The sequence below is a fragment of the Temnothorax curvispinosus genome, unplaced genomic scaffold (genome assembly GCF_003070985.1).
Source record: "Temnothorax curvispinosus isolate PA1 unplaced genomic scaffold, ASM307098v1 QBEX01003965.1, whole genome shotgun sequence".
NCBI lineage: Eukaryota > Metazoa > Arthropoda > Insecta > Hymenoptera > Formicidae > Temnothorax > Temnothorax curvispinosus.
Window position 1 is genome coordinate 142643 of NW_020213745.1, and position 12003 is coordinate 154645.

The 12003-nt window shown below is 34.0% G+C and overlaps 1 protein-coding gene across 1 annotated transcript in view; it reads left to right on the forward strand.

The window, feature by feature from the left end:
* Positions 1-12003, forward strand: part of LOC112453052 (liprin-alpha-1) — a 129122-nt gene that overhangs the window by 90427 nt on the left and 26692 nt on the right. The window contains exons 8-9 of the mRNA XM_025013595.1: positions 10718-11005; positions 11097-11240. Of these exons, the coding sequence (XP_024869363.1) occupies positions 10718-11005; positions 11097-11240 (432 nt within the window). The remainder of the gene's footprint in view (positions 1-10717; positions 11006-11096; positions 11241-12003) is intronic.

Consider the following 12003-nt stretch of genomic DNA (forward strand, 5'->3'; position numbering starts at 1 on the left):
TATGGTCATATCAAAATGTTACCGTCATAAAAAGAGCTTTTTAAGGTTCCTGCTGTTTAAAACATTTGAAACAAAAAAATCTGACGGCAGTTTAATCTCGAAATTAAGGAAAACTATAATGCACAATGAACAAAATATTTTTAGATACCGTTAAACATTGAATCAATTTAGTAGTTATCGAGAAATCTTGACTATCAGTTCGATAAATGTTTTGAAAAAGACGCGTTTAAAGTTTTAAGTTCAAATATTTTCTTAATAAAAACTTTTTTATATTTTTAGTCTGCTATTTTTACATCATATAACAACTCTTTCAAAATAGTTTTTTCTGTAAAATTTTTTTATTTTGAGTGAATTTATGCGTTGCGTATAATGTTTTGCTTTTTATGTCTAGCTTCTTTGGCATATGTGTCATCTAGTTTTTCGTAGAATTTATTTAAATTTGATTACATATATTAAGGCTCCTGCTGTTTCGATCGTCAAGTCCGCGTTGACACTACATACAGCGTTACACTTGGCAAAATTGTGAACTGTAAGGCGTGAAAAATAACGTTAAAGCTAAATTATTCTTGCAACTTACAGTCATTTTTTGTTTTAGTGTAATGTTTTTATATTTAAAATAATTGTTGTGTAAATATTAAAATATACCGAAAACTTTAATTTTGTTATAATTTAATATATGTGCAAATATTTATTTCAATTCGGCAGCTGTCAAACAGCTCGTTTTCGTTCTTGATTAGGCACAATTCAATTCGATATGTGGATTATTTATGGATTACAGAAACAAAAGAAGAGTTTTTGGTATATTTTACAAGTCTATTCTATCGGTAATAAACGTTATTTTACTGAAAAACATTTTTATTTTAATGTATGTTGCAAGAATTTTGATATATTTTCTCGCTTCTTACATCATTAACCCAAAATGGCTGCAATGAGTAAACAGGACTCTCTATAATTTGTAGTAAACTGGAATATTATTAAATTTATTATTAAATGTACGCAAGTGGTAATAATATAGCGATTTCAATGGTTTAAGTTTAATATTACAAGTTCAGCTTCTTAGGAGTAAATACGTCGAAACTCAATAATTAATTATAATAATTAATTTTTACAAACTGTCACATTCTAATGGCCCTTTCTTAACTTTAGTCCAGTCATTTTAGACGAAAATATGGCTTCTGTGCAAAAAAATTAGAAACTACTTTTTTTTAATCGCTTTATTTCGTTGTTTTAAATAACATATTAAAAATAGAGAACGATATCGGGTGTGCTAAAAAAGTTATTCAAGGTCAAAGGTCACGAAAATCAGTTTTTTGCGAAAATCTCGTTTTGTATGGCTTGGAGGTCAATTAAGGTGGTTACAAAAAAGAAAGATCATGAAATTCTGTACAAAAATACTCGATTGAGGGATTGATCGATTTTCTTACACTTACGTTTTACGTCCTTACGGGATTTTATGTGTGAAGGCCTTAACTCTTGGATATTCATGTATACATACGATATGTATGTAAAGATGTATTTAAGGTGTCTCATTTTGAATAGTTTAGCTGTATATTTTGACCGTCAAAATATTTCAAACGAAAGTTGTATGGTTTGGAGGAGAATAAATAATGGAATAAAAATATTTTTCGAAAAAATCGATTTTTTAAGGTTAGGTATATTGAAGATCATCTTTAAAAATAAAATTATATAATTTTTATAAATATGATTTTTCTAGTTATTCTGCATATATTAAGGTGGAATTCTAAAAGGTATATATGTAATGCATGTTGCAAATCTCATAATTTTTAAAAAAGTAACTATATTTTCTTTACATCAATTATATAATTTATCTCATTATTCTGTGCATAAATCAAGGTTTGGTTATCAAAAAGTGAGTAGTTTATATCTTTACACTTTATATTTTATGTCAAAATATGCTAGAACACAGTATGAAATATCTCATAAACTTTTGATTTTTCAATAATTCTACTTTAATGTTTTTATATGCAGAATAATCAGAATTAAGGATTATATTATGTAAAAAATTATATAGTTCCATTTAAAAAATGGCGATTATCTTTTTACCTTAGAAAATCAATTTTTTTCAAACATTGATTTTACTTTTATTTGTTTACCTCCACACTTTTATCTAATAAGGGGATAATCAACTCTTGACCCTTTAAATTTTACTAAATTTTTAATGTTATCTACATCCCATTTACTAATGCAAAGTACAGCAATTCTGTCCAATGCGCAATAGTTTATGAAATATTAATGTTTAAAATCTTTCATGTGCGTAATTGATTTAAAATTCTGCATAATAAAATTTATTTATATATTATAATTATGTATTAATTGTATTATAAATAAGAAAAATAGAATTATAATGACATTACAAAAGAAGTACATCACAATTAACAAAAATATATAATTACATAACAATTAATTTTCGGTATCGGAACTTTCAGTGCGTTCATTATCAATAATATGGTCACAATGTGTACACGAATGATATCTAGTAGAGAAACATTTAAAACACTACTATAATTTGTACCAAGTGTGTTTTATGAATGAAATTTCTTTGCATGAGCCTGGTTTATTTTTCATTAATATAAAAAAATTTTAAACATTTAATATTTCATTACTATTGCACATTGGACAGAGTTACTGTACTTTGTATTAGTGAATTGAGTGTAACCGTAACATATTGAAATTTTAGCAAAATTCAAGGGGTCAAGGGTTAGTCGACCCTTATAAAACATTTTTGCCTGTCGGGTTCAGTTTTGGAGATATTCGGCAGGATACCTCAATTTGTTTATATATTATTTATATATAAAATACAACACTCTGTACGTGTGTCTGTGCGTGCGTGTGTGTTTATATGTAATTATAAATATATGTATACAGAGTATCTCTGAACTCAGTGCCAAAACTGGTACAGCGGCTTTAGTGCATGAAAACGAGTCGAAAATGTTTAATGAACATATTTTTGAATCCGTACAGTTTCAGAGTTATAGCGTTATAGAGGATTGAAGTTGCTCTCGTAATAAAACATAAATTGAAGTAAATGTTGTTTAATATTCTTTATTCTGTTTAAAGCTTTACAAGCCTTACAATTCTGTTACAAGCTTTAAAAGGTGCTCAAAAATTTCTTCATCAATTTCAACACACTTTCTAGTTAGCATGAATTAATACATTGTTTCAAGCTTTTTGAAAAATATATATGTTTGGAGTTTTGCGGATGACATTGGGGGGGGGGGGGGGGATTACGATAACTTTGGCCTCGCGAAATGTTAATAGTTTTCATAGGCAAAGAAATTTTCGACCAAAAAATTTTCCGAAGTTTACCCACCCGAATTGAGGTCTATCATTGTACGGTTCGGTTTTTCAACTTTTTACGTAAACCGAGATCCACCCCCACTCAACCCTGCCTGCGGGGAAAGAGTGTTGCGGTAGCCCCTCCCCCGCCTATTATGTACAATATCTATACACACAATCGAAATATATCATTTAAAATTCATATTATTTTTTTTGAACTTTAATACTGTACATCTCGAAAACTAGAGCAGTTAGCCATATAAAATCTATATAATTTTTTGTTCAGTGTAAAAAACTACCAGAAATCATCGTCAAATCAAGAGGCCAAAGTTATCGTTATCGTGCCGACATCGGCAGCATTTATCCCCCTTTTCACCAACGTCGTTTAACTTGAACCTAAGCCACTGTACCAGTTTTGGTACTGAGTTCAGAAATATCCTATATATATGTATACATACATAGAGTGCTACAAAAGTTTTGTAATCTACTATACTTTTTTTTACATTCGTTCGAAGTAGATCCCACCGCATTTAACACATTTCTCCATTCAGTCGGTGAACCAACGTTTTCTCTGAGAGATTGGAACTCGCTTGGTCCTAGCTCGCTGCCAAAAGCTCGCTGTCGCTAGAAAATCGCTTGCTCTTCAATTGCGTCTTGACCTCAGGAAACAATCCAAAATCACCAGGAGTAAGATCTGGACATCTGGACTATAGAGAGGGTGATCGAGTAGGGTTAGTCCAGACTTCGCCGAAAAAGCCGCAATATTCTTCGCCTGATGTGCCGGTGCGTTGTTCTGATAGAAAAGCCAAGTGTCGAGGCGAGATCTTTGTCGCAGGTTTTTGAGTGCTTGAATTAATCTTGGCAAACAGACTTCTATATACCAGGAAATGGTTACTGTGCGCTGTGACTCTAGTAAGTACAACATGTTCCACGAGGCCACGCTTTCTGAAGAATATCGCGATTATTCTTTTTACACATCGAGATTTTCAGACTTTTATTATCCTCGTCTTCAAAGAGCCAGACTCTGCTCTGTGATTTTAGCACATCGTAATAGTACAGCCAAGTTTCGTCACCAGTAACGATGTTATTTACATCCTGAGATAATCCAGATTAGAAGTGTTTTAGCATATTTTTTTCACCACTGTACCCTCTGTTTTGCTCTTCTGTGAGCGAGTGGGGTACCCAGAGAGTACAGTCCTTCCTTACTTGTAAATGTTTGTGCAGAATGCGATAAACCGCAGGTGTCCAATCTGGATAAGTTCTTCGATCTGTCTGTAAGTGATACGTTTACTTTCTTGCAGCAGTTTTTCAATCGCTGCGATGTTTTCTAGCGCCACAGTTTCCGGCCGGCTTGTACTGTGCGGGCTCCTCGAGATTAAACTCTCCATTTTGAAACTTACTATCGGAAAATCGTCATCCGATGTGGACAACTTTCCTTCAAAACTTGATATTTCATCGTTTTCTTACTTACTCACAAGACGGAGTGCGTACTCCGAGGGCTTCGTGCCTTGACAGTCACGGTGTTCTAAAGCTAAGCATGTCAGAGTGGCGTAAGGTCTCGGCTGATCATCGTTATTACTGCCGCGTGATCCGATTCGAGCGGGGAGTTTGACTGGGGCAGTACATATGTCAAAGAATAACGCAGCTGGCTCTATAAAACAGCGACTCATAGTGACAGCGCCGATTGGCTTTTTTTTGTACAAAATGGTGCATGACTTCTTTTTAGTTTACACATTTACGTTCCATGACCTTTCATTAATTGATAAGTTACTTAAGTAAATTACTCAGAACTCCAATTCCTATCTGTGATACGTCATCATGAAAGAATTAAGTTACCTTTTTCCTTTTAATTCATCGTTTTTTTTCTTTAGTAGTACTACAACTCAAGATCGAGCCATGGCCTTCTGAAATTTGACCTTCATCTAATCCGAAGCTTCTCTTTTGGTTTTTTAATAATAATTTCTTTTAATTAACGGGACAAGTTGTTAACCTAGCGCCCAGTTCCCAATCTGGAGGATCAGGTCCTTAAATATAGAGGGGTGCTCGTGGCAAAAGATACTCTCGGTTGCCATTCCCTTCCGAGAAATAACGATCGAATAAAAACCGACGATTTTTGGTTGGATTTGAACTCGGATCTTAGGTTTATTAGAGCAGCGTATATCTTTCTGCGCCATGATCGCTACACACACACACACACACACACACACACACACACACACACACACACGCATACGCACACGCACACGCACACACACACTTCTTTTACACACTCGTCTACAAACAAACCACGTGAAAGTTATAATGAATAATCGCACGAGACTCTTATTTTGTCCATGATATTATTTTCTAATCTTTTCTCACTGCTTGCTCGGAATGTACTGCAGGCAAGGTCTTTCCCGACCTAATTTTGAACGCTCTTTCGAATACAACAAAGTTCATCCTGCTCTATCCAATAAATGTTGCGTATTGTAAAACTTTTGTAGCACCCTATATATATATGTATATATATTTATAGAAGTATATATTATATTACATACACATAACTTACATATATTGGGTCATCCCATAAATAATGCATTATAAGAGAAAGCTAATGATTTCTTCTTTAGCTCAAAAGTGAAAGAAACTGAAAGAACTTTTATTGTCAAAAAATTGAAACAGATTAAGATGGGAAAAAGTTGTAAATAATAATGGAAAATATATTTTGGATTAAAATAAAAATGTCGAATTTTTTGTTTTATTTCAAAAATATCTCTAAAAAACCGCATTAATGATGGGACAATCCAGTAATTAATGTAACTAAAATTTTATTATTTAATCATTAATCAATAATATATCTAGACTCGTGAAAATGTCATCTATACAAACGGCGATGCGAGTCAAGCGCGGAACATGGTGCGCAATAAAAATTAAAACGTATATTTACGAGTAAAGAACGTTTCGGCTCTTCCTTTGAGCCATCTTCAGTTTTATTAGCACACACAGGAAATTATTTCTGCAGGGCTCGAGGTAGCAAACTCCCTTCCTGGAGAGATGTCGTGATAAACGAGCTGGTACACACGATTATGGTGGACATTACCACTAAGAAACGGAAAAGGCATTATGTGTATTCAATCGTTAAAGGAAACAAAAGAAGAAAAGAGAGAGCTCCCCTCAAGTTCTGCAGCAGTCAAAAATACAATATATACAATATGCATTAATTAAAAAGTCGTAGAAAAACGGTGTGGATACGGAGAGTCGCACATCTCGGAACAGAAACGAGAATATCGCAGTCACACACGTGTCGGTAGAAAACGAAGTGAGAAGCGGGTCACAAGTATGCCGGTCGGAAACGTAATTATAAACAAAATAACCAGCAGAATAGGGGAAACCAAAGGTTAAGCATTATTTATGACAGACAGGTATGCGTGGTGTAAGCAGTCGGTATCCGATTGTAAATTCAAACTATGGCGCTGTTGTCTTATGTATAGAACTTCAGAAATAAGTCGCTTGTGGTAGAATCTTTCATGATCTAATATCCCAATCAAAATCGTGGTCATTCTGAATTCTATGATCAGTGATCACGGAGTGGGAGGAACCATTTCTATTGATGTGGTTGCGATGTTCAGATATTCTGGTTTTTAGTTGTCTACCAGTTTGACCCACGTATGATGCGTCGCAATTCCGGCAAAAAATCTTGTAGACGACATTACTCGTTGCAAAAGTCGGAAGAGCATCCTTCTGAACTTTGATAAATTTATTTAATTTATTAACACTGTAGTATGATAAGTGAGTATCTGAATCCCTGAAAATATCTTTGAATTTGATAGAAATTGAAGGAAAAAACGGAACGGTAAACCATTTTTTAAAAGCAGCGTCGTTGTTAGTATCATTCGGATTTTGTTTTTTGGTTTGTTTAAAAAAGAGACTTTTAAGACGTTCGTGAAAAGTGTTAAATATAAGATCTAAAGGGTAATCATTGTTCAGAAGGATGCTAACGATAAGTCCTAAATTTTTCTCGTGAAACTTCGGGTGAGACAATAAAAAAGCTCGGTCGATGAGTCCCATGATGGTACCACGCTTTTGAGGGATGACAAGAATTGTAGTTTAAATAACGGCCCGAAAAAGTGGGCTTATGATACCAATCAAATTCGATAAGCCCATTGTTGTTGATAATGGTGGTATCTAAAATATTTAGTTTTTTATTACCCACCTCTATAGTAAATTGTAAGCGTGGATGGAACGAGTTAAATGTTTGCAAGGTAAAATCGACCATATCGTAGGGTATGGCCATCGTAATGTCGTCCACGTATCTGTAGAAAAACGGTAGAGAGAAATTGAGAATTCCAATCGTCCTCATCTCAATATCTTGTAAAACTAGAACCGCAAGGTCGGGAGACAAAGGAGAACCCATGGGAGATCCGAAATTCTGTTTATATATATTGTTATTGAATCTAAAAAAAGTAGAGTCAAGAATGAGTTGTACAGCAAGAACGAATTCGTCTTTAGGAAGGTCGCAGTTTTTTGAAAGATGTTCCCATCTATTGCAAATACTGTCAATAGCCAGATCAGTGGGAACGTTTGTAAAAAGCGAAACTACGTCAAGGGAGACAAGAGTGTAATTGTCATCTATGCTTGAACCGTTCAGGTTATTAACCAGTTGAAAGCTGTCTTTAATGTGACTATTGGCTTTAGGAATACTCGAAGAAATTATGTTGTGTAAGAATCTGGCTAAATTGTGTAACGGACCGTCAATGGACGAAACTATGATTCTTAACGGGTAGTTTTGTTTGTGGATTTTCGGAAGTCCATAGGCTCTCGGAAGTACTCTATCACTATCATAGAAGAACTTATAAGTAGCGGGTGTAATGAATTTCAAATTCTTCCATCTAGTGAGCAATGTTCTAACACTTCTTGTGAGGGAAAAGATAGGATCTTTTTTTACTCTGGAGTAAGTGTTCGTGTCTGATAAAAGCAACTCCATCTTATTTATGTAATCAAGAGAGTTCATGGCTACGGTTATGTTCCCTTTGTCGGCTCTGGTAAGGATAATATCAGGATTATTATGGAGAAAAGCTTTGGTTTGTGATAACATTTTACAAATGATTTTGTCCGAGAGAGAGGGAGAAAAACGAGAGTCTGAATTAATCTCGTTAATGATGGGAATCGAGCGGTTTCTAATGAATGTTTGTGTAGGAAGAGGAAGACGCTTAATATTATTTTCTATGCTTTTAATGAACTCAAATAAAATTTTTTGTTTATTGTGATAAGGGAGTGAGAAATTGTCGCCCAACTGTAAAAGATGTATAATGTCAGAAGGAAATTGGGCAGAAGAAAGATTAACAAACTAATTGTTTCTTATGGAGTTCAGAGAGGATTGTGCTGTGGAGTTAGAAAAGGGTTGCGGTGAGAGAAAGATCTCGACTGATTGTGCTTTTCCCAGAAGTGTAGGATCAGACGAAAAATTGAATCTATTGAGAATTACTGAGTTGTCGGAAACCGTGTGGTTGATTTGAGAAAGATTGCGAGTTGAAAAGGAGTCCGCGTAAAAATAATGAACAGGTTTAATCAATTTAATTTTTTCTTTCCTCTGTTTATCGAGTAACCATGACATTTTTTTCTTGATAGAGTTAAGCTTGGAAATATCGAAAGAGTGTAAAGAAATGTTTTGTCTTCGGAAAAAGGAATTATAAACACGGAACGGTAAACATTGGGAAATACTGCGCACTGTCCGGAAAATTTGTGTACGGAAATAGTCAATCTGTCGGCAGGTATCATTTAATATTTAATTCTAAGCGTAGTATTTTCTGAACCGCGGACTTAATATTAAAATTAAATTTAGCGGCGATTCTGGGATTGTGAAAAGATAAATTTACATTTTTAATACTTTTTAGGTGTGCGGGAATAATGTTATGCGCTAGACAAAATCTTAAAAATTCCCTTATGTGCGTACTCTTAATAAAACACTTATTGAATTTAATCCAATCCTTAAGTAGAGAAGTTGCATAGGGCCCAAATACATAAGTAATAAAAGAGAAATAATTATAGGTGAAAGAACGCATTTTCCAGCCTGCGTATAATCAATAATATATCTAAACTCGTGAAAATGTCATCTATACAAACGGCGATGCGAGTCAAGCGCGGAACATGGTGCGCAATAAAAATTAAAACGTGTATTTACGAGTAAAGAACGTTTCGGCTCTTCTTTTGAGCCATCTTCAGCTTTATTAGCACACACAGGAAATTATTCTGCAGGGCGACAGATCTATCTGTCATAAATAATGCTTAACCTTTGGTTTCCCCTATTCGGCTGGTTATTTTGTTTATAATTACGTTTCTGACCGGCATACTTATGACCCGCTTCTCACTTCGTTTTCTACCGACACGTGTGTGACTGCGATATTCTCGTTTCTGTTCCGAGATGTGCGACTCTCCGTATCCACACCGTCGTTCTACGACTTTTTAATTAATGCATATTGCATATATTGTATTTTTGACTGCTGCAGAACTTGAGGGAAGCTCTCTCCTTTCTTCTTTTGTTTCCTTTAAGGATTGAATACACATAATGCTTTTTCCGTTTCTTAGTGGTAATGTCCACCATAATCGTGTGTACCAGCTCGTTTATCACGACATCATCTCTCCAGGAAGGGAGTTTGCTACCTCGAGCCCTGCAGAAATAATTTCCTGTGTGTGCTAATAAAGCTGAAAATGGCTCAAAGGAAGAGCCGAAACGTTCTTTACTCGTAAATACACGTTTTAATTTTTATTACGCACCATGTTCCGCGCTTGACTCGCATCGCCGTTTGTATAAATTAATCATTAATGTTATAAAGCATAATACGTATTATCTTTTTGTACATAGTATATAATATTTTCAGTGGTTCCTATATGTCATGTTATGGAATGAATAATAACATTCACGTTAACATTTATTTGTGATCGCATGATTGGTGATTAACAATGGATTGTACCTAAATCGATATTACAGGCCTACAAAAAAAGAAAAGTTGTCTGCGCCATGAACTAAACCATGGTATTCCCATGTATTTTCGCCTGCTGAAACCGAATATAACTTCAGTTTTGCCCCTACACGTCAGGATTTTTTTCTACAGCCAAAAACAAGGTGTTTTGTAGGGGCAGTTGGCCTGTGTATTTTTTCTTTAAGATGTTTTGCCGTTCCCTTACTGTAGTAGATACATTAAAAATAAAACAATAAAAAGCGAAATCTATGAATACCACAATAACGACTTTCTTGAATTAGTCTTAGTATCACGTAGGTAGATAATTATCATAAAATTTGTTCATGAAGTGTTTTGCATAGAGTTACATAATACGTTCACATTTGTCGGTTTCTACAATACACAAGTAGCTTGAATGGTGGCTGGTATAAATCGATAATTGTTTCATAAGCCGATATAAAATATTATAAATATTATTTTAGAGCTCAGAATTAAGTACATGGCAACGACGGGTAGCGGAACTAAGTGGACGCGTTGCCGAGTTAGAGGAAACGCTATCCAAAACGCAAAAAGATCTTCTGAAGGCACAAGAGGCAGGTCTTAAACTGCAAAGAGACTTGCGAGAGAACGTGGCACAAAAAGAGGACCAAGAGGAGCGAATAGCAACTCTAGAAAAACGATATCTCAATGCTCAACGGGAGTCTACTAGTCTTCACGACCTCAATGAGAAGCTGGAGCAAGAGTTGCAACATAAGAAAGCTCAATTAAAGGTAAATTACATATTAATTTATTTATTTTCTTTTTTTTTATTATAATTATATAACACAATCATTTTCTTATGATTAATTGAATTTACTAAAGCTCCAAGAGGAAAAAATTGCGGCTATACAAGAGAAACTAGAACTTGCGGAACAGAAACTAGCTCAATATGCTAAGTTACCAGAAATGGAAGAGCAATTGAAGCAGAGGATGGAGGCTCTGACGCAGGTGAGGAGGCCCAACCAGGTACGCAGGGGAATCATATCATGTCACATCAGCTCTCCCTTTTTTTATTCCTCTGCACTTTAACATTCCCGAGATACGATTTGTATCTAGAGAGCTTCTCTTTCTTAACGTGCATTATTACCACAGAGTTGTGTTCTTATTATATTTAAGTTAATTTTATCAAACGACAATAATTTGCTGCTCTATGCTCTGTACTACTATATGTATGAAGCATAATAATAGCATTCAGCATACATACAGATCAAGTATTTTTGTGCACCGCAGTGTCTTTATAATATTTACGCTAAAACACACAAATTGCTAAATTTAAATACAAGCTAAATTTACAAATTAAATTTATGTGCATCAATAATTTTTAGTTACATAATTTTTTTCATACTTTTGAAAATTGATTATGTCCTATCTTATATGATTTGCAAACTGATATAACGTAGCATGAATAGTGGAAGTTAACCTGGTCTGTACAAAATCTTTTACTTCTGCAAATGACGGATATGTTTCAAATATCATAATTTATAGTTTATGAATAGTGTGTTACCTTTGAATGTGTTTATTGATATAATACATTCTCTGTCTCTTTTTTCTCGCTCATATACAACACGTTTTATTTTCTTACTGTTTCTATTATAGAATGTTTCATTTAGATTATATAGAAGTATTAGAAGAAATTATATAAATATGATTTTATATATATATAAATCTCTCTCTTTCTATATATATATATATATATATATATATATATATATATATATATATATATATA